This window comes from Rhinatrema bivittatum, chromosome 3, assembly GCF_901001135.1.
Source record: "Rhinatrema bivittatum chromosome 3, aRhiBiv1.1, whole genome shotgun sequence".
In the NCBI taxonomy this organism is placed as follows: Eukaryota; Metazoa; Chordata; class Amphibia; order Gymnophiona; family Rhinatrematidae; genus Rhinatrema; species Rhinatrema bivittatum.
Window position 1 is genome coordinate 484,878,730 of NC_042617.1, and position 23,958 is coordinate 484,902,687.

Consider the following 23,958-nt stretch of genomic DNA (forward strand, 5'->3'; position numbering starts at 1 on the left):
TGGGCTTGGCTAAAAGCTTCTGATTTAAGACCTGAGGTCCAAGACAAACTTGCTGATCTCTCATGTACTGGAGACAATCTCTTTGGTGATAAAATCCAAGAAGCAGTGACTCAGTTGAAGGACCACCACGAGACACTATGTCAATTGTCTACAGTCATAACAGATGCTCCCTCCTCATCCCGCAAAAGCATGATAAGAGACCCGAGAGGACCATTCTACCTCTCACGCAAGTACCATCCTCCTGCATCTAGAGCAAGACCAGCCAGAGCCCCTCAGAGGGGACATACATGCCAGCCCAAAGCACCCAGTGCACAGCCAGCCCCACAAGCTGGTCCAGTCTCCGGATTTTGATGCATTTTCAGAGAACAGCGGCCACTCATCCATGAACCCAAACACAGAAATACCTGTAGGAGCTCTCAGTTCTCTAAAGCTCACTACGAATTTTCTACAGTCGCTAGGATTTCTGATCAATTACCAACAATCCCATCTGAATCCATCTCCCTGCTTACCTTCATCGGAGCAAATTTAGACACCACTGTCGCAAAGGCCTTCCTGCCCAATGACCACGCAGACATACTCTCCAAACTAGCTACATCTCTGCGCACATACAAATCAGCCTTAGCCCATCAATTCTTCACGTTGCTGGGCAACATGGCTTCCACGGTACTCGTCACTCCTATGGCCAGGTTAGCCATGAGAATAACTCAATGGACTTTGAAATCTGTGGCTCCAAGCTACTCAACCTCTTTCATCCCAGATCCATGTAACTGACCAGCTGCTTCTGTCACTTCTCTGGTAGACGAACAAAGCCAACTTGCAAGCAGGTCTACACTTCCAGCAACCAGTTCCTCAAGTGACCTTAACCACAAATGCATCCAACTTGGGTTGGGGAGCTCATGTGAACAACCTTCAAACTGAAGGTACTTGGACACAACTCGAAGCAAAGTTTCAGATCAACTTCCTAGAGCTTCGAGCCAAATGTTGTGCTCTATATGCGTTCCAAGACTGCCTTTCACACAAGACTGATCTCATATAGACAGACAACACAGTTACAATGTGGTACTTGAAGAAACAGGGAGGAACAGGTTCTTATCTGCTCTGCCAAGAAGCTGCGCAGATCTGGGCCCTTGCACACTCCATGCATCTCCTGGCCACTTATCTGGCAGGCATGCAGAACGTAGTAGCAGATCACCTCAGTCGGTTTCCATCCCCATGAGTGGTCTCTAGATCCCTGTGTAACAAGCAAAATCTTCCAATGCTGGGGTCAACCAACCATCGACCTCTTTGTATCCGAACTGAATCACAAAGTGGACAGATTCTGCTCCTTGCACAGGCAACAAAATACATTAGCCATGGACGCCTTCGCTCACCCCTGGAACACAGGCCCTCCTATACGCGTATCCTCCGATACCACTAATAGCCAAAACTCTCGTGAAGCTACAACAGGACAAGGGATCAGTGATACTCATAGCCCCGTACTGGCCTCCAGTATGGTTTCCCATGCTTCTCGACCTCTCCATCTGAGAACCAATTCGCCTGGGCACAGCGCCCAATCTCATAACTCAGAACCAAGGCATGTTACGCCACCTGAACCTTCAAACCCTATCCGTTACAGCCTGGATGTTGAAAGCCTGATCCTGCAGCCACTCAATCTTTCAACTAAGGTTTCTCAAGTGCTTGTAGCTTCACGAAAGCCTTCCATACGGAAATCTTATCTTTCCAAGCAGAATAGGTTGAATGTGTGGTGCACACAAAAAGGTATCTACCCCTTTTCCTGCCCCATTCCATCTCTATTAGACTATCTCTGGCACCTTTCAGACTCTGGTATCCAGACTTCCTCGGTAAGGGTATACTTCAGTGCCATCTCAGCATGCCCCAATAACAGCACAACCCCTTGTGAGTCTATGAGGGGCCTACTACAACTTAAACCCCCTCTATGGCCACCAGTTACCGAATGGGACCTAAACGTATTACTTACAAGGCTAGTGCGTTCCCTGTTTGAGTCTTTGCACTCCTGTGATGTTAAATATTTTACATGGAAAGTTCTTTTCCTAGTAGCCATTACAACTTTTCGAAAGGTCAGTGAGTTACAAGCCCTTGTCACATACTCAACCTATACAAGGTTCCTCCATGAGAGTGGTCCTCCGTACTCACACTAAATTCCTTCCCAAGGTGGTAACAGACTTTCACTTGAATCAGTCTATAGTCTTGCCCACCTTTTTCCCAATGCCCAACCCTCACCAGGGCGAGAGAGTTTTACACCTCTTGGACTGTGAAGGTGCACTCAGTGAGAGCCATGGCAACCTCAGTTGCACACTATCGTTCAGTACAGATTGCTGAGATCTGAAAAGCTGCATCATGGAGCGCTCTCCACACATTTGCAGCAAATTACTGCCTGGGCAAGGAAGGACGTCAACTCTGCCTTTGGCCAATCTGTCTTGAACTTATTTCCAGTATAATCCCAACTCCTTCCACATCCATCTGCCATGATTTTCAGGCTGCCTCATTTTTCCCAACAGTATACCAGTTGTTGTGCCTGTTGCACAAGTTGTATGCTGTTGATTCAAATTAAATATGAGTCAGCCTGTGGCTTGCTAATCACCAACATGTGAGGACTACCATCCTGCTTGTCCTGGGAGAAAGAGATGCTTACCTGTAACAGGTGTTTTCCCAGGACAGCAGGATGTAATCCTCACGAAACCCACCTACCACCCCACAGAGTTGGGTCCAAAACAGTTTTATTTTATTTTTTCTCTCGCACCTTTTGCTACAAACGAGACTGAAGGGAGACCCCTGTGGCCACAGGGATTATGGCATGCTGGGCATGCTCAGTGTGCCAGTCAAAGTTCTAGAAACTTTGACAAAAGTGTTCCGTGACAGGGCTCCATCTGATGATGTCACCCACATGTGAGGACTACATCCTGCTGTCCTGGGAGAACACCTGTTACAGGTAAGCAACTCTGCTTTTTTTCAAGTACTTGAGAGAAAAGACAAGTTAGATATGGGACAATAGTTATCCTAGTCATCGATTCTACTTGCTATATTTTTCGGAATCTGATTTATCACCGCTTTGTTTTAAATAAAAACTATAGTTGAACAAGTACAGCTGTCACTCAGGATGGCGAGCACTATCCAGAGGCTTGATTGAATTATCGTGAACAATACTGGAATTTACATTAAACACAATTGTATCTAATGGCCAAAATGAAGAAATACAGTAGTATAATGTATGCTGTGTGACTATTGCTCATTGGCTATGATGATAAATGTAAATGGATTGGAGATCCATTTTATTTGTTTGAAATTGATTGCTACTGGAATGTAACAGGAGATAAAAGGTAAAATGGCTGTTTTGTAACACTGTGCAGAAACATAAGACCTGGTTGACAACCCGATTGATGTAAACACCCCTGAAGTAGATAAGTAAATGCTATTAAAACATGGAGCTATGTTGAAACAAGGATGACAAACACTGACCTAGATAAATATTGTATTGACTGAATAAGGGATTTTAAGCACAGCAAAAATATTATAAAATTCTTGCAAGACCAATGATTGTAATTTTTCTATTCCATGCATAAAGATCTCAATATTTATTCACTAGGGTTCTAGGACTGAGTTGGTTTCATTTAGGTGGATGTTGAGTGGAATATCCAATAATTAAAAACTCATAAAAAATTTCCAGATACCAACAAAATATTTCAAAATAGCAGACACAAAGACCCAGTAATGAAAAATAATAAGGATACAAAAAATTTTTTGCTCTGCATACCTGGGAACGTTTGATATCCAGGTGTCCTGAGATTGTTCTGAATTAGCAGGAGGAGGGGTAGTTTGCTTGGAACTTTCTCCTCTCTCAGACACATACCAGCGCTCTCTCTCACACTGGCTCTCAATTACACACCTATACACACATGCTCTCAGTCACTCACATATACACATGCTTTTTCTCTTTCACTTATATAGGCTCTTAATTACACATTTACACACATGCTGTCTATCTTTTCACGCTTACACACACACACAGGCTTTCAATCACACACAGACTCATTCACATGCTTATAAACATGTCCTCTCTTTCTCTCATTTACACACAGGCTCTCAATCACATACTCACATGCTCGCTCTCAATCACACACAGACACATGATCTCTCTCTTACTTATACACACAGGCTCTTAATCATACACACACATGATTTCTCTCACACGCAAAGGATCTCAATCACACACACATACTCTTTCACACAAACAGGTTTTCAATCACAAACTTACACATACAGGTTCCCAATCGTGAACTTACATTCATGCTCTCTCTCTCACAGGCAGGCTCTCAATCACAGACATACTCTCTTTCACATATACAGGCTCTCCATCATTCACATACATGCAATCTCTCACTCACACACACAGGATCTCAAACACACATGCTTGCTCGCTCATTCACTCTCTCCCCCACCCCGGGAACTCGCGGCAGCAGCAGCCTCCTCCCAATGCTAACCTCCTTCATTTTCAGCCCTCGCGGAGGAAGAGTCCCATCGGCCACAGTTGAAGCTCTTCTTTATTTTCCTCTGAGCCGCGCTGCAGAGTCTTCTTTTCGTCGGACCGACGCTGACCACACTAGCGTGGTCTCTTCTTCCCGCGCACGCACCCGATGCTCACCACTTCCTCTTCCGGGCTGCGGGGAGGGCGGGGGGCAGGAAGAAGAGAGCATGCCGGTGCCGCAGACTCCAGCTATTCTGCCGCTTCCTCTTCCGGGCCGCGGGGGGGGGGGGGGGGGGGAGAAGAAGAGAGCATGCCGGTGCCGCCGACTCCAGCTATTCTGCCGCATTCCGCCCGGGCTGACAGCATTTTAAGCCCGGGCGGAGGAGGACCGGGGAGCAGCTGGGTCAGCGGGGGACTGGAAAGTGTGGAGACACACTGATTTAGATTTAACTGCGAGCCAGATGCAGCCATCAAAAGAGCCATATCTGGCTCGTGAGCCATGGGTTCCCGACCCCTGTTCTAGTCCAAAGTCCTTAACTCTTGCTTCTCTTTCCACTCTTGCTTGACTGGTCGCTTGAGCAAGAATATCCAAATCCCGATCCTCAGAGACACAGGGGAAGTAACCCTTCCCCCTTCAGACCAAGAAATCCAAAAAATCTTCAAAACCAAACTCTTCTCTATAGTTGAGATTCGGGAAGAATCTCTGCAAAACAGCTCCTATGAATTGAAACTAGAGAGGAATCTCTCCTCTTCTTTCTTCTGCAGCCAACTCACCTACTCTGCTGATATCCTGGGATATACTCTAGCTCCTTCAAGCTGCACCAAACCCTCTGACCATCGAGCTTGCTCCCAGGGGTTATAAACCCCCAAAAAATAGCTTCTCCCCAAAAAGATTGGGGTTAAAGCAATGGGAGTAAGTCCCAAAATCTCTAGCTCCACTTTCCAGAAAAGTGCTTTATGGAAAATACACTTTAGGGAAAAATATTAGTGATGGACTGAGACCTCCGTCACACTGACAAGAAAACACTAAGTTCGCAAGACCAAACACATTATGAGCCATAAAATTCCATTGCCTGGCACCTTCTGCTCACCCATCAATCCCACTCACCCTTCATACTATTAGAATGCATTTTAATATTCATATATTTTCTAGCAAAGTCAGCTTTTGCTCATGCTGTTCAGATCCGTGACCTCCTGAAAACTAGTCAAGAAATTATTTTTTTTAATGTAGTCCAATAAAAAGTTATTGCCTTATATTTTAAGCTTTATTTCCATACATTCAAGTATACTAACATGGCAACAACATTTACAGAATATCCATAGAGTTCATCCTATTTACCAACTATAAGCCAGTTTTACAAAACCTTTCAAAGAGTGATAAGATTATACAATTATTTTAATCCACATTTTTCTCACACCCTTAACTTTATACTTTAATGTGTACACACAAAAACAAAACTAAAATTCAAGAAAAAAAGGAAGCCAATATACAACAGGTACAAATGTGCTGCAGAAAACTTTGTGCCATGTTGGTGTTGGTCAAAAAGACAGTAAGGTACAGTGCCTTACTCAGACCCCTTCACTTTTCCACATTGTTACATTAAAGCCTTATTTTAAAGTGAATATGCATTTCCTCTCTCCTCAATCTACACACAATACCCCATAATGACAGTGAATCAAGCTTGTAGAAATGTGTGCAAATTACTAAAAGAGCCCTGAAATATCACATTTACATAAGTATTCAGACCCTTTGCTATGACCCTCAAAGTTGAGCTCAGGTGTGTCCTACTTCCATTGATTATACTTGAGATGTTTCTCCAACTTGACTGGAGTCCACCTTTGGTAAATTCAATTGATTGAACATTATTTGGAAAGGCACACACCTATCTATATAAGATCCCACAGCTGACAATGCATGTCAGATCAAAATGAAGACAAAGTTCCAGGACAGGATTGTGCTGAGGCACAAACATGGGGAAGGGTACAAAATATTTGCTTCAGAATTGAAGGTCTCGAAGAACAAAGTAGCCTCCCTCATTCTTAAATGGAAGAAATTCGAAACCACCAGGACTCTGCTTAATTCGGGCAGATGGCCAGTTCTAGGAAATCGAGGGAGAAGAGCTTTGGTCAGGGAGGTGACCAAGAATCCAATGGTCACTGACAGAGCTCCAGAGTTCTACTGTGGAGATGGGAGAACCTTCCAGAAGGACAACTCTCTCTGCAGCACTCACCAATCAGGCCTTTATGGTAGAGTGCCCAGACAGAAGCCACTCCTCAGTAAAAGGCACATGACAGTACTGAGTTTGTCAAAAGGCGCTTAAAGGACTCTGAGCATGAAAAACAAGATTCTCTGGTCTGATGAAATCAAGATTGAACTCTCGGGTCTGAATGCCAAGCACATGTCTGGAGGAAACCAGGCACCACTTATCACCTAGCAAATACCATCCCTTCGGTGAAGCACGGTGGTGGTAGCATCCTACTGTGGGAATGTTTTTCAGCTGCAGGAACTGGGAGACTAGTCAGGATCAAAGGAAAGATCCTTGATGAAAACCTGCTGCAAAGAGCTCTGGACCACAGACTGGGGCGACGATTCACCTAACAGGTCAACAACCCTAAGCAACCAATACAATGCAGGAATGGCTTTGACATGTCAATGTCTGAATGTCCTTGAGTGGTCCAGAACTTGGAATTGAACCTGACTGAACATCTCTGGAGATACCTGAAAATCACTGTGCATCAATTTTCCTCCATCAACCTGACCAAGCTTGAGAGGATCTGCAGAGAAGAATGGGTGAAAATCCCCAAATCCAGGTGTGCCAAGATTGTAGCATCATATCCAAAAAGATTTGAGGCTGGAGTCGCTGCAAAAGGGGCCTCAACAAAGTACGTAGTAATAGGTCTGAATACTTATGTAAATGTGATATTTGTTTTGTTTCTATTTTTAAATTAATTTGCACAAATTTCAACAAACCTGATTTTGCTTTGTCATGAGTTATTGTGTGTAGATTGGAGAAGGGAAAAATGCATATTATCCATTTTAGAATAAAAGTCTAACAAAATGTGGAAAAAGTGAAGGGGTCTGAATACTTTCTGAATGCACTGTAAATTGAACTGATAGCTCATTTTCCCTAGCAGTAGCTTCCCTAGGCAAATACAAAAATATATTTTTCTTACTGAAAGATTGAGCTAACAATAATTCTGAAGTTCAAAAGAATCTTATATCAAGCCAGTAATATAGCAGAAACACATTTCTTATGGCTTGTTTCACCATAAACAGCCAGAGAATTTAAAACAAATTACTGCCATGATGCTACAGATGGCTTGCAATCTGAAGAGCTAAATTACAGGCAATGCAAGTTCATCCTTTCAGTAGCTTAAATATAATGTATTTTCAATTCTAACATTAAAAAAAACATTAAAATCAGCAGTGCATGTTTACAAGAATTATAAAGAGATATGTCCTTAATTGTAATATTCAACTTAAATATTTTGTGTTAAATTAACAGCCAAGAAAACTATTACCCCTGTTCTTTTAATATTTCAATGCCATGTTACAATCTTCACATGAAAACCACCAGAAAACTATAATTATTTTCCATTAGCTAGTTAAAAAAATAAAAATTCTACAGCATAACTTACCTCCTCATCGATTTCAACAATATCACCCACTTTAAGCTCTAATTCATCCTCATTCTGTGGAATATACTCGAAGAGAACTTTACATTGCCGCTTCTTTGATTCTGGTGGATACAACATAGCAGGAAATTAATACAAAATTAGTAAATAAAAAAAAGCCAAATACTTGTGTTGATATCTGAAGCAAATTTGTTAGAGGAAAAAAAAATATTTAACCCCCCTCCCCCTCCACATACACACTAACAAAGTCAATAAACTTCACATGAAAGAACTACTATGCCTGCTTCTTATTTTGCCTTATCTATTTGCAATAGTTACCTTCAAATAAGACACACCTCAGAGACAAATGCTTTCATGTCACTACTGGAAAGTTTTAACCAATCAAGGCAATCAAATTTGTTGGTTTAACAAATGAGTCAGACCAGCTTTTCATTCAGTGATTTTCAGATCTCCGAGTTTACATATAGTAAAGCAGCAAAGATCTTGGCATTTTGCTAATGTAACTATCCTTTTTCTGTGTTTGTGAAACTTGTGACAGATTGTTGTGGGTTAAGACTGGAAATAATAATCTTAAAATGGCAATTATAATGCTAAATGTTTACAGTTAGAAGATGTCATGTAGTCAAACCAAACTTTAACTGAAAACTGTATCAAACATTTATTTTTCCAGAACCGGGATGGAATCTAACCCATTAAAGTCTGTAAAACCTGAATCAGCAACATACTACAAAAAACTTCAAGTTACCAGTTCAGAAAAAGGGTTTCACCAACAAAAACTGATGTGGTACACTACTAACTGGCCACAGAACCAGACTGAGCCTATAAAACCAATACCTGGGAGGATTTACATTTTGGGTTTGTTCAGGGCAGGCTTCTGCACTCTGCCCTTTCAGAGCTGGGAAAGATTAAGCAGGAATGGATTGGAGGCAGGCTTCCTCTTTCACAGATGGTACAGATGAACAGCATGGTAGAGGAAGGTAGGGGAAAGGACATCATTACTGTACATTACAAAGTGCCTCCCCCATGCTGCAGTGCACTATAGGTGAAGTCTAGGTTGTTGCTGACTTGAAACTGAACTCTTCTTTCTAGCCTTTGCCCTAATTAAACACTATATAAATGCTGGCTATGCATTAGGGCACTATATAAATGCTGGCTATGCATTAGAGCAAGAAAAACCAGGGCTCAAATCCTGCTTCTCCCACTGATCCCCTTTGTGACCTTGGCCAAATCGCCATCTCATGCTGCCTCAAATACACACTTATATAGTAAGCTTTTTAGGGAAGGAATTTCTACCTAAATTTGTATTACCATCACACAGCACTGCTTATGTCCAGTAGCATTATAAAAGTGATGAGAATTATTTTTTCTTTTAACATCCTTAATTCCAGGTGCTATTTTACATATCTAGTGGGGAAGATTACCCTATCTAGAACAACTCTTCTAGGAAAGGCAATATTTGGGAGGGTGGGGGGGGGGGACACACCTCAGCCAAGAGTAGGCTACTGGAACTAAGACTGAGGTCACAGTCTGTAAAAGGACAGAGGCATGGCAGGCAGCATTGTTTTGCATGGAGGGAGGCATGGATGGCAGATGATTGAGAATGACACTAGAGAAAATCAAGCATTGTTAACTATCTCCAATCTAGTGTGTTGCAAATTTGAAGAAGCTTGGTTTTACCAGAGAAAGATTGTGTCAAAAGATTCCGAATATTTATTTATTTTTTTAAGCTTGGGCGACTACAGAATTAGATCAAGGGTGTGCGCTAGATGTGGTTTACTTGAATTTCAATAAAACTTCTGATAATGTCACACTCAAGGCTCATGAATAAAATGTGAATCCTGGAAGGGGGTTCCAAGGTGGTGGACTGGGTTAGAAATCAGTTGATTGTTGGATGACAGAGGGTAATGGTAAACTGAATTCACTCAGGGGAGAGAAAGGTGATTAGATGAGTGCCTCAACAATCTTATGTTCAATATCTTTGGAGAGTGATATTGCAAACAGGTTAAAAGAAAACAAGTTTGCTTTTTTGCAGATGACACCAAGATCCATAAAACAGTGGACACCCCTGAAGAAATATGCAGAATGAGAAGTGATCTAAAAAACTTGAAGTGGTCAAATGCTTGGTGGTTAAAATTCAATGCCAAAAAGTCATGTATTTTGGGTGCAGAAATATAAAGCAGTAGTTTGATGGGGATGAAAGATTGATGTGCACGGACCGGAAAGTGACAGTGGGGTGATAGCATTTGATGATCTGAAGGTAGCAAAACAGATTAAGATGGCAATAACTAAGGCTAGAGAGGTATCAGGCTGCATATAGACAATCAGCAAGAAATTTTTTTTTTAAAAAAAGACGATGATGCACCTGTACATGTCATTAAGGCCTCACACCTGTGTTCAGTTCTGAAGGCCATAAAAAAAAAAAAAAAAAAAAGGAAGGATACATGCAGTATAGAAAAAGACAACCAAAATATTGCACCAAAAGTCATTTTAGATAGAAAAGGAATGACTGGGGAATATGATACAGACTTAAATTTTTGACAGGTATTAAAATTTATCAAGAAATTAACTTTTTTCCAGTGGAAAGGAAGCTGTAGAACTAGTGGTCATGATATGAAGCTCTAAGGGGGAATATTCAGGAACAATATCAGGAAATTATTTTCACAGAAAGGGTGGTAGATACCTGGAATGCCCTCCCGGAGAAGACAAAAATGGTGACTCAATTCAAAAAGGCATGGAATAAATACATGTCCTGTAAAACAGACCCTCTTGACTGCTTCCAAGGACTAAAATTCCCCACCTCTTACCTAGAGACACATTTTGCACAATGTAAAGACAGTACATAGGAATATGCAACAGGTAGGAGAGGAAAGAGGGCGTTCCAGAAGTGAAAATATCAGGAATGAATGTGACAAGTTAGTTCAAGGCTTAAAATAGAATGCATTCTCACTAGAAAAATGCATGTTGATCAACTTGTTTTTCTAGTAGATTAAGGTATTTGCAGACAATAGAACAAAATGCGTGCCTGGTTAAAGCTCCTGCACAGCTGGATCACAACCAGAACTTTGCACCCTCATCTGCATCTAGCACAGAGTTTCCCCAATAGTTTTTGGTTTTTTTTTTGGGGGGGGCACACATCACAGTCACTGCTACTAATAGTGTCTTTCCCTTGCATCCCCTGCACTATCCCCCCCTCCTGCTGGCAGGACTTCCTTACCAGCTGCTGCCTCATCTTTCAGCTTCTCTCTGAAGTCATAACTGGGTGGGACCAGCTGGTCTTGTGAGACTATGGAGCCTGGGTGGTCCCAACTTCAGAAGGAAACCGGTAGAGGTGACAGCTGCAACATGTAAGGTGCGCTGCTTTCCAGATTCCTCTTCAGATTGAGGTGATCCTAAAGGGGGAAAAGGAGGAAGGAAGGGAAGGTTATGCCAGGAAATTGGAGAGAAGACGAGGGAACAGAGGGAAGATGAAGACTTGAAGACTATGACAAAGTGAACCCGGTGTCAGCTAGCTGTGTTGCAACATATAAGATTGGAAACTACTGAACTAGCATAATACATAACATTGTCAACATCTACCTATCAGATTCAGGAAACTTGATAACTTGGTGTTGCCACAGCAATACATTTATATATAGATAGATATCAATGGTAGAGGATTTCATATGGCTAGGTGGGAGTCCATCTTGGCTCTTGACCGGAGGGTTTGTGATGTCAAAGTCTAGCCAACCAATAAATGCAAGCACTGGATATCTACTTGTGCTGAGTGGCAGTGGGGTGGATAGAGTTGCTAACTTAACTCTGGCTAGGACCAGCACATGCTCAATGGGGACCCTTGCTCTCCACTCCCCATTAACTACCACACCCCTACCTAATACACATGAATCTACACCAGCAACCTTGTATGCAATGTGTAATTTTTCATAAGCCAAACTCTTCTGTATATACACCCAAATTGTGAACCAGCTAATATATTGTATGCCTAAAAGCTTTACTACATTTTTATTTTATTTTATTTTATTTTTTTTTAAAGATTATACAAACCTTTTCAGGAAGAAAAATAACCAGATACCCCAAGCTTTCTTCAGTAAGTCTTAGTTGTGCGATGCCTGAGCTCCTCACGCTTCCCAAATTCTCACAGTCAGCTAGATCGCTTACTATAAATGATGTTCTCTGAAAGCCACATGATGAATTAGCCATGACTTTGTGGGTGACATCATCTAGTAGCATCAAAGAGACCTTTCTCCCTTAGCTAGCAGAGCTTTTGTTCTACTAAGCATGTGCAGGAATTCCCAAATGGGCACTGCCTCGTAAACCCCTTCTGTCAATTTTACAGCCAATTCTAGATAGGTAGTTTACTCTCCAGAGGGAGGTGGGTAGGTACCCTGCTGACTACCAAGAACATTGTTAACAGTAAGCAAACTTGCTTTCTCCATCAACAAGCAGGGCTGAATTCAACATATGTGGGGAGCCACAAGCTAAGGGTTGCAGTGGAGAGTTTACAGAGAAAGCAACCTGGATCCTACCATTCAGAGTAGACTACTTGGTGAACAGCTATGCAAAACTGCTTGTCCCAATTTACTATCATTCTAAGAAATTGTCCATACAGTAATGGGACATGAAAGCATTTCCTTGATGATTATGTTGCAGTTTATGAGCCACTGATTCAGCCATGACTAACCTAAAAGGCCTTGATAGTGTCTAATCTGTAGATCTGCTAGTGTACAGCAATGCACAATGCGATCTGCCATCCAACTGGACAATGTACAGATGAGTGGAGATAGGCTTTCCTTTGATTTGATACGTAACTTGGTAAGGAAGTAGACAGAGTGGTGATCACACCTGAAAGATGTAGGGAGCTAGCCACCAGTGCAGATTTGTAGAAACAAAGGCAATAAATTTTATGCTAGGAAAGTAAACAAAAGTAAGGGGAAAAAACCCAATTTGGTTCTCAAAAGAGATGGCTGAAAAAAAGAAAAAACTGCAGCACTCAAGAAGTATAAAGGATATCAAAGAGGAACACAGTGAAGAATACCTGAAATTGAGGGAGATGAAGAAAAATCAGAAAAGCAAAAGGTAAAGCAGAAAAAGGATCGCCAAAGAGGTCAAATGAGGTGACAAAATATTTTTTGATATATCAGAGAAAGAATGGAGGCCCCGAGTGGTATAGTGAAATTGAAAGGTGGCCAGGAGCCATGTGTGAAGAGAGAAGAAGAAATGGCAGAAATATTAAACAAATACATCAGCTCAGTATTCACTAAAGAAAACCCTGGAGAAAGACCGCTGCTGGTTAAGATGATCGTAAAATGAGGTGGGGTAGAAGAAACTCCGTTTACAAAAGAGAATATATTGGAAGAGTCAGAAAACTGGAAACAGACAAGCCCATGGGGCTGGATAAGGTACATCCCAGGATACTGAGGGAGCTCAGAGATGTCCTGGACTATTCAACAGATCCCTGGAAACACAAGTGGTGCCATGTGACTGGAGAATAATGTGGTGGTCCCACTTCAAAAAAGAGTAGTAGCAGAGAGGAGGCCGATTAGCCTCATCTTGGAGATGGGAAAATTAATGGAGACGCTACTGCAGTAAAGGATAGTGATAGGTGGGTTACTGGACATGAGGCAACACTGATTTACCAGCAGAGCTCCTGTCAGATAAATCTGATTTCTTTGATTGGGTGACTAAAGAACTAAATCAAGGAAGCACGCTTAATGTAATTTCCTTGGATTTCAGCAAAGCTTCTGAAACAGACCCACATAAGAGGCTTGTGAATAAAATGAGAAGCTTGGGACTCGGCACCAAGGTGGTGAAGTGGGCCACGAACTGGTTCACTGAAACGAGACAGCATATAATGGTAAATGAAGCCTTCTCTGAAGAGAGAACAGTATTAAGAAGAATGCCACTAGGATTGATTTTGAGACCAATTCTGTTCAATATCTTTGTAAGCGACATTGGGGAAGGGATAGAAGGTAAAGTTTATGTATTTGCAGATGATACTAACATCTGCAACAGAGTGGACATGCCTGATTGAGTAGAGAGAATGAAAAGTGTTTTAAGAAAGCTTGAAGAGTGGTCGAAGACTTGGCAGCTGGGATTCCATGCCAAGAAGTGTGGAGTCATACATCTGGGGTAGCATGGCTTTACCCAAGGCAAGACTTGCCTCACAAATCTGCTTCACTTTTTTGAAGGAGTTAATAAACATATAAAGGTGAACCGGTAGATGTAGTGTATTTGTCAAATGCCTTCTGAAAATCCAAAGTTCCTCATGAGAGGCTTCTAGGAAAAGTAAAAAGTCATGGGATAGGTGGCGATGTCCTTTTGTGGATTACAAACTGGCTAAAAAACAGGAAACAGTAGGATTAAATGGACAATTTTCTCAGTGGAAGGGAGTGGGCAGTGGCATACCTCAGGAATTTGTATTGGACCCGTACTTTTCAATATATTTATAAATGATCTGGAAAGAAATATGACGAGTGAGGTAATCAAATTTGCAGATGATACAAAATTGTTCAGAGTAGTTAAATCACAAGCAGATTGTGATAAATTGCAGGAAGACCTTGTGAGACTGGAAAATTGGGCATCCAAATAGCAGATGAAATTTAATGTGGATAAGTGCAAGGTGATGCATATAGGGAAAAATAACCCATGCTATAATTACACAATGTTAGGTTCCATTATTAGGAGCTACCACCCAAGAAAGAGATCTAGGCATCATAGTGGATACCACACTGAAATCATCAGTTCAGTGTGCTGCGGCAGTCAAAAAAGTAAACAATGTTGGGAATTATTAGAAAGGGAATGGTGAATAAAACAGAAAATGTCATAATGCCTCTATCGATCCATGGTGAGACCGAACCTTAAATACTGTGTACAATTCTGGTCGCCGTATCTCAAAAAGATATAATTGCGATGGAGAAGGTACAGAGAAGGGCGACCAAAATTATAAAGGGAATGGAACAGCTCCCCTATGAGGAAAGACTAGAGAGGTTAGGACTTTTCAGCTTGGAGAAGAGACGGCTGAGGGGGGATATGATAGAGGTGTTTAAAATCATGAGAGGTCTAGAACGGGAAAATGTGAATTGGTTATTTACTCTTTCGGATAACAGAAAGACTAGGGGGCACTCCATGAAGTTAGCATGTTCACATTTAAAACTAATCAGAGAAAGTTTTTTCACTCAACGCACAATTAAACTCTGGAATTTGTTGCCAGGGGATGTGGTTAGTGGTGTAGCTGTGTTTAAAAAAAGGATTGGATAAGTTCTTGGAGAAGTCTATTACCTGCTATTAATTAAGCTGACTTAGTCAATAGCCACTGCTATTACTAGCAATAGTAACATGGAATAGACTTAGTTTTTGGGTACTTGCCAGGTTCTTATAGCCTGGATTGGCCACTGTTGGAAACAGGATGCTGGGCTTGATGGACCCTTGGTCTGACCCAGTATGGCATGTTCCTATGTTCTTATGGTACAGTAATCCAAAAGAGCAGTATGTGATGAGGATGAAAGACTAATGTGCAATGACCAAGAGAGGGACCTTGGGGTGATAGTGTCTGGTGATCTGAAGGTGACAAAGCAATGTGACAAGGTGATAGCTAAAGCAAAAAGAATGCTGAGATGCATAGAGAAAAAGACTAAACCAGCAAGAAAAAGGAGATTATAATGCCACTGCAGTTCTTGATGAGGTTTCACCTGTAGTACAGTGTTCAGTTCTGGAGACCGTATCTCAAAAAGGATAGAGACAGGTGACAAAAATGATGTGGGGTCTATATAAGAAGACTTAAGAGGTGAGGCTAAAGGATATGAATATGTATACCCTAGAAGAGAGGAGGTACAGTGGAGATAAGATAGAAGTCTTCAGATACCTGAAAGGTTTTAATGAAGCATGTTCCTAAAACAATTTCCGTTGGAAAGCAAACAGTAAAACTATGGTCACAATATAAAACTCTGGGGGGTGGGGGTTCACTCAGAACCAACCTCAGGAATTATTTCTTCACGAAGAGGGTGGTGGATGCCTGGAATGCCCTTCCAGAAGAGGTGGTGAAAACAAACAGTAGAATTTAAAAAGGCATGGGATAAACACTGAGGATCCCTAAAGGCTAGAGTTAGAAATTAAGAAAAGGGGGCATGGGGGTAACCTGCATGGAGAGACAGCTACTACCCTTAATGGAAGGCATGGGGATTACTACCTTCAACCAATTAGCTTACATGATTTTGAAATAACAGCACCATTGCTTGCCACTTTGTCAGCAGGGGGGGGGGTTGACTTGAGACAACAGCCACACTGGGCCCCAACTTTTACGGTCCAGGGTACCGATATGCAGACATTAAGGAAAAGGCACAAAGTGAAACTCTGGAATTCATTGCCAGAGGATGTGGTTATAGCAGTTAGCGTAACTGGGTTTAAAAGGGTTTGGATAAGTTCCTAGAGAAGAAATCCATAAACTGCTATGACAGTAATTAATAAGCAATAGTAGCTTGTGATCTAAAGTTTGGGTACTTGCCAGGTACTTGTGACTTGGTTTGGCCACTGTTGGAAACAGGATACTGGGCTTGATGGACCCTTGATGTGACCCAATATGGTGTATCTTGTGTTAGGTTCTTATGACTGCTTCTATGGCAAAGTCCAAAAAGCATTGTATGAATTATCATAAAGGTTGCTCTCCCTGTAAAATGTTGCTAGCAGTAATTTTTGTTATGGATTTGACAGTTACTTCGTTTCAGCTGTTATTACTACTACCCTAACATAATACATGGGGTAATCTGCATGAAGTGGCAGATACTACACCTTAAACTTGCTGGGCAGACTGGATGAACTATTTGGTCTTTTTCTGCCATCATTACTTTGCATTTGCTGTGAAATGCCTATTTTGATCGTCAGGGGTTGACTGAGCTGATCCCATTGGGAGCAGAGACCTCACTGAGGAGCTTTATGTGAAGGAAGATTTGTGAATCTACATGAATCGCATCCACCATGTGGTTCAAAACAATTACGTCTCTGGCTGTTGATTGATCCACATTCAACAATCTGAATACAAGGGATCTGACAGTATTTGCCCTATCAGATGGAAGGAAAGCTGTCTCCTGTAGAGAATCTAACCATGCTACAATGGATTTGATTTTCTGGGAGGGGGTAAGTTTTCTTGAAATTCACAAAGAACTCTGACTGCAGCAGTTGTACTGAATTTTTCCATGATCGTACACCTTCCTTGGAGTTCCTTGTCACAAGCCAGTAATCTAGATAAGGAAAAACTTGAATGTCCCGATGCTGCCATGTTGCTACTACAGCCAGGTACTTAATGGAGACTCTTGGTGCTATTCAGACCCCAAAGGGAAGCACTCTATGCTAACAGTGTAAAGAGTCCACCATAAATTGCAGGTAATGCTAGTGGGAAGGGTGGATAGGAACATGAACATAAGCAACCTTTAGATTCAGAGAACACATCCACTTCACTTTCTGGATGAAGGGAAAGATTGCTGAAGGGAACTCTCTGAATTTCTCCTGGAGGATATGCTTGTTCAGGCTTCTTAAATCAAGGATAGGACTCAGTCCCCCCAGATTTCTTTGGGATAAGGAAATAGAATCCCTGGCCATGGTGACGTGGAGGAACTGGCTCTCTCGCCCGCCATTTCAGGAGTGGCTCCGCCTCCAGGACGACTTGCAGCAAGTAAGATCGATCCAAATTGAAGGCTGAGTGATGAGGAAGTGGTAATAAGCTGGGAAAAATGCAAGTGGTATCCAGAATTCATAATCTTGAGAAACTAGTGATCTTTGGTAATCTTGTACCATTTGTTGAGGTAATGCTGGATTCTCCCCCTACCATAGAGGATGCTTGCTGGTTTGGTAAGGTGGTCAAAAACTTGATCCAGGCTTTGGCTGGACTTGTTGCATTGCTTTTGGTTGACAGTGTTTTTATGCTGTCAAGCACAAGTCAGAAGTTGTTGCCTCTATTATAGCAACATCAGTATTACCGGAATTGCTGGAAAGGGAGTGCCTGGAAATATGTTTTTTTTAAAGCATAGTAAAGGGGCCTTGCAGAAGACTGTTGTTCCTACCCCATAAAAAGGAACTGTGCAGACATATGCTGCTCCTTTATTTGAACTGTTTCTCTGATCTTTTCTCCCAAGAGATGATCATCCAGGCAGAGGTGTCCACCAATTTGCTGTGGATTTCGTCGCAAAGGCTAATGGATCTTAACCAAGCCATGTGGCAAGCTCCAACAGAAGCTGTCAAGGTACATACTGTGGTTCAAACACCTTATAGAAAGATCAGATAAGATGGCGTACACATGCTTCCCCATTTAAAAGTGATTGAGGGAATGAAATTCTGCCTTCACTGGGTGGAAGGCAAGGCTTTAACTTCTGTATACAATCATGTAAATACTGAATCATGTAAAACTGGTGAGCTGAGATCTGTGAATTAAGCATGGGGCTTTGAAACACCTTCTTACAAAAGTTGTCCAGTAACCCAAGTTCTTTCCTTGGTGGAGTATTTGTCCCAAACCCCAGGGATTTTTGTACCCTATATTTGAGATCTAGTTTCCTTGCAACTAGAGCACAAACTATGGTATTTTCCCACATTCTCGTTTGTAATTCTTGCAGGATATCATGAACCAGGATAGCTACTGGTTTTGCTGGTGTGTCCAGAATTTGCAGGAGACCAAAGATCATATTGCATAGATCTTTGTCTTTACATATGCTCACTCTGAGTTCTGTCCCTAATGTCCAGAAATCTGGAGTAGAAAAGGCCTTCCAATGGAGACCAGTGTTCTGGAGGGCTCTGGAAGGGAGTCCGAGGGGATCCCCCATCAATCCCTCAAAGCCTAATGGTGAGAGGAACATTAACTTGGGATCACAATGATAAAATAGGTGACTGATGTGGTGGTCCTTGGTCACCTCGAAGAGATATACCCCTGATGGACACCCTCATACTGGCTGGACTCCACTGCAAGGGAATGCCATGGGCTAGAACCATCTCAAAGGAGTTCTGATGGAATATTGGTTATGTACTGGTAATACTGGGACTCCTTTTTGTAAGGAAAAAAAAACCTGATCTCCTAAAGAGGAGAGGTTGGAAATTAAAGAAATCCTTCACTAACTCCACTACTTGGTTGAGGAGCGGATGTGCCCTCTGTCCTGGCACAGATGGTGGAACATTCTCTTCTAACACCAATATGGATTCCTGAACATCTTCTGGGATCAGCAAAATTTGGATTGGAGGCCAATTAGAAGTAAGAGGTACCAGGGAGTAAATAGGATCTGGAGTCTCCAGACACAGCCCTGCTCCATTAACTTTGCTAGCGTAAGGAGCCTGGTAATCTGTGGAGGTGGTATATCCCTTTCTACCCCTCTTAATAGTCTAAATAAGCTAGCATACAGCTGCATGAAAGCTTTGCAGCAGGATGATAGGAACGGCTTTAATAGTAACAGCTGTAAAGGCTAGATTTTCCAGGGTTTGATGCATCAAGAAGGTTGCATCAATAATGCCAGAATCTTGTGCTTCGACAGTGCCTTGATTGAACATTGATGGCGCCATGCACAGAGGGCACCAATGTGCTGTGCGCCAATGCTGCCAATGTACCAGATACTCTGTGCTTCTTCAGTGCCAGCTGCTCTGGCGGCTCTATGGATTGGTGCCTTTTTCTTTGATGCATGTTGCCAAGTACTCAACCCTGAGGATCTGGCCTGTTCCACAGACAGGGCAGATATTTTGGAGGTGCTCCTGCTCAACTCCATTCCCAGGGAGACAGACAAGGCTGCACTTCAGGAAAACAGACTGGCTTCTGAAAGACTTATGCAGTTCCTCCATTTTCCAGGCTCTCGATCTTTGGGTACACAGGGACATCCAACCACATTCGTAGCAGCTGGCCTGATCATAGTCCAATCGTAGACAATGTCCGTGAGTTGTCCTATCGTAAATGCAGTCTTTGAAATCATTCACTGCATCCTATCTAGACACAGAGGAAAAATTTCCTTTTATTGATTTACTTTTTAAAGAGAAAAGCATTGAAAACTGCTTGGAGGCAACTAAGGCAGTGAGGCAACTTCCATAAAAAGTTAGAAAGATTTTCGCAGATAGAGGTACATGCTGGTGCTCAGACAAAAAAAAAACAAAAAACAGAAAGTTCACAAGCAACACCCGCACGGGAATTCCGGCACAAAGTTCTACCAGCTAAGATAGAGAGGTCCGTTCGGTGTCCCAGATGACATCACCCAAAACATGATTAATTCAGCCCTGCTTGTAGACAGAGAATCACAAAAACAGTATTGGAGTTCAGGTACTGTGTTGTGCCAGAATGAAACAGCAAAAGGTATATTCCTGAGCTGGTACATGTAAAGCACATGCAGTTGCAGCTCTTGCATTTATCCAGATGCAAAATATTTAAATAAAAACAGCTGTACTTTCTGATCTAGATAACTTGTAAGAACATAAGAAAATGCCATACTGGTCAGACCAAGGGTTCATCAAGCCCAGCATCCTGTTTCCAACAGTGGCCAATCCAGGCCATAAGAACCTGGCAAGTACCCTAAAACTAAGTCTATTCCATGTTACTATTGCTAATGGCAGTGGCTATTCTCTAAGTGAACTTAATAGCAGGTAATGGACTTCTCCTCCAAGAACTTATCCAATCCTCAAGAAGGTTGCATCAATAATGACTCTCAAGCTTTCAATTTCTTAAAGGGTCAATGCAATGGTAGATATACTGAAAACTGAAGATAAAGGACAGAGGGAGAGTTGCCTCCCTCTCCCCGCATCCAAGAAATTTGCTTAACCCCGAGTCGGAAATAGCATTGGCGATAACATCTCTTCCGGCGGGGAAAGCACCAGGCCCTGACGGCTTCAACTCAGACTTTTATCTTGCGTTTAAAACTGATATTGTATCTAGGTTGCATGAATACTTTACTTCCTTTACCTCACACACTGCAAACATCTCCACTTTCACTGAAGCATGTATAGTAGTCATACCGAAGCCAGGCAGGGACCCTACCTCAATCTCTAACTATCGTCCTATCTCACTCTTAAATGCTGACTATAAAATCTTTACTAAAGTACTAGCAAACCGGCTGTCACAGGTCCTTTGCTCAGTTATACACCCAGATCAGTCTGGTTTTGTCAAAGGTAGACTAATTGCCAATAATACCCGCCTTTTCTTTCATATTCTGCATCATGCTCCTTCTCTTACATCCCCTGCTGTAGCCGTATCACTAGACGCCGAAAAGGCTTTCGACAGAGTCGAGTGGCCTTTTCTACTGGCCGCTCTTCGCTGGTTTGGGATCGGTCCCACTTTCCTCTCATGGGTCAACAGCCTTTATCTATCTCCCTCTGCCTTTCTTTTTATTAACAACCGCTCCTCCGCACCTTTTTCTCTGCACAGAGGCACACGCCAAGGATGTCCTCTTTCCCCCCTTCTTTTTAATATCGCTCTGGAACCTTTGCTGTTAGCAATAAGGCAATCGGAGAACATTACAGGGCTCCCTATAGGCGAAGAGACATACAAACTATCTGCTTATGCAGATGATGTCCTCCTATTTCTTACTGACCCAGACCAATCTCTCCCAGCTCTATTTCACCTCATCTCCTCCTACTCCTCTGCGTCCGGCTATAAAATAAACTGGCATAAAACTGAGCTGCTTTCTCTCAATATTACGGGTACTGTGATCAACCTTTCCCAGTATTCCATACAAAAAGTCACCAATGGCCTTAAGTACTTAGGTATTCGGTTTTACCTGGATATCCCCACAACCATGGGCTACTGCGAATCATCTATCCTGCAGATGATCAGAGACACGACCTTTAAATGGTCTCCTTTACATCTCTCGTGGTGGGGGAGACTTGATACTATCAAAATGGTATTGACGCCCAAAATAACGTATTTATTAGCTATGACCCCGGTGTTCTTCTCGACTGATTTCTATAAGCTAATTGAAAACTTGCTCACTAGATTCTTATGGCGCAACAAGGTCCCGCGCATAGCCTTACATAAGTTAAAATGTCCCAATCAACTGGGTGGGGTGAATTTCCCTGACTTCTTCCTCTATCATCTGGCATTTCTTTTGCAACACGGGCGTTATTATTTAGACCCGGATTCCGCTATCTTAGATTCCCCTCGCTGGTTACCAATTGAGAAAGGAATAATTGCCCCTATCCCCTTGGCATACTTCCCGGGTGCGCTTCTCCCTCAATCTATAGCGTCCAATCCCATTATAGATACCATACATAAGGCAATGAAAATACTAGACACGTACCGCCCCAACATATCCCAACTTGGATGAAATCTAGTATGGCTCCACTATGGGACAACCCCCAGATTCGAATAGCTGGTCGATCTCTCAATTGGCATTCTTGGAAGAAGTCAGGGATTTGGTTTCTTACTAATGTATTACAAAATAATAGACCTCTCCCTTTCGAACACCTGCAGGCTCAATACAGCCTTCCAGCGACTCAGTTCTATGCCTGGCTGCAACTTCGTCACTTCTTATCTACTGCCAATCTACAAGAGTTACACTCTCTAGAACACCCTTGTGCCCTAACATTCTTTCAGACATATGGTATGTTGGGACACTTGGCGTCACGTCTCTATAAATTTTTTAAAACATCTCGCCCCTCCAAGTCCGTTCTCTCCCTTCAAACCCTATGGGCCCGAGATATTGGGCAGACACTTTTACCTCTCCATTGGACCAGAGTATGGAAAACCTCGATACGCATATCACTTTCTTCCAGTCTTACTCAGACCGCTTTCTTTATTTTACATAGAGCGGTCTGGACTCCTTGGACCATGCATCGTGCAGGACTACTTCAAACCCATAATTGTTGGTCCTGCAACGCGGAAAAGGGCACCCTATCTCACGCTCTTTTCCACTGCCCCTATGTGTCCCGTTTCTGGGATCAAATATGGGAGGTAATTTCCGTTATACTCAATATCTCGATACCTATTGCATATTCCTTCATTATCTTAAGAGGCTCAGATCCCTCCTTTACTACCCTCCCTAACTCCGCTCAGAAGTTATTGGATTTCTTAATCCTTGTGGTCCTTCACAACATAATGGTAAATTGGAAGAGAAGTGATATGCTATCCAAACATCTATGGTGGAACTCTGTTTGCTTGTACACCAAATACGAAAAGGCCATGGCAATTAAGTTTCACAGACTGTCATCTTGGTCCCAAGTTTGGAAGCCGTTAGACGAATATTTAACATCACATAACAATGATGTGGGTTCCTAAAGGTCCTTTAGCAATTTTACATTTTTCTGCTGGGCATTACACTAGCTTCCTTTATTAATGTTTCTATGGAATGTCACTCTCTCGTTCTCTTTTATCTCTTTTCTCTCCTTTCTATTCCTTTCTATTTTCTCCTACTCTTCTTTCTCTTACTCATGGTTCACTTACAGAGTCAATGCTGTACTAATATATCAGATGTTATTGTTACTTCAATTTGAATTTAGACCCTATACTACGGCGTATTACATCAGGTCATGTATGATTGTTATGTTCTGTAAGTGTTTCCCTAAAAACTGTTAATAAAAGTTATTTAAACAAAAAAAAAAAAAAAAGAAATTTGCTTAACCCAATAGAGGTTGAAAACCACTGCTATAGACCAGGGTTTCTCAACCAAGTCCTCAGGACACATCTAGCCAATCAGGTTTTCAGGATATCCGCCATGAATATGCACGAGACAGATCTGCATATAATGTAGGTAGTGCTTGCAAATTTCTCTCATTCATATTTATGGTGGATATCATGAAAACCTGACTAACTAGGTGTCTAAGGATTGTGTTGAGAACAGCTACCATAGACCACAAGTAATTGCTGGCTCTCTCTTTATAACTAAGATTCTTCTGTGCTT

The 23,958-nt window shown here is 42.1% G+C and overlaps 1 protein-coding gene across 1 annotated transcript in view; it reads right to left on the bottom strand.

Moving 5' to 3' along the window:
- The window catches only part of CD2AP (CD2 associated protein), a 387,343-nt gene that overhangs the window by 235,052 nt on the left and 128,333 nt on the right, over positions 1-23,958 (bottom strand). Inside the window, 1 exon segment of the mRNA XM_029596051.1 lies at positions 8,123-8,223. Coding sequence (XP_029451911.1) covers positions 8,123-8,223 — 101 coding nt within the window.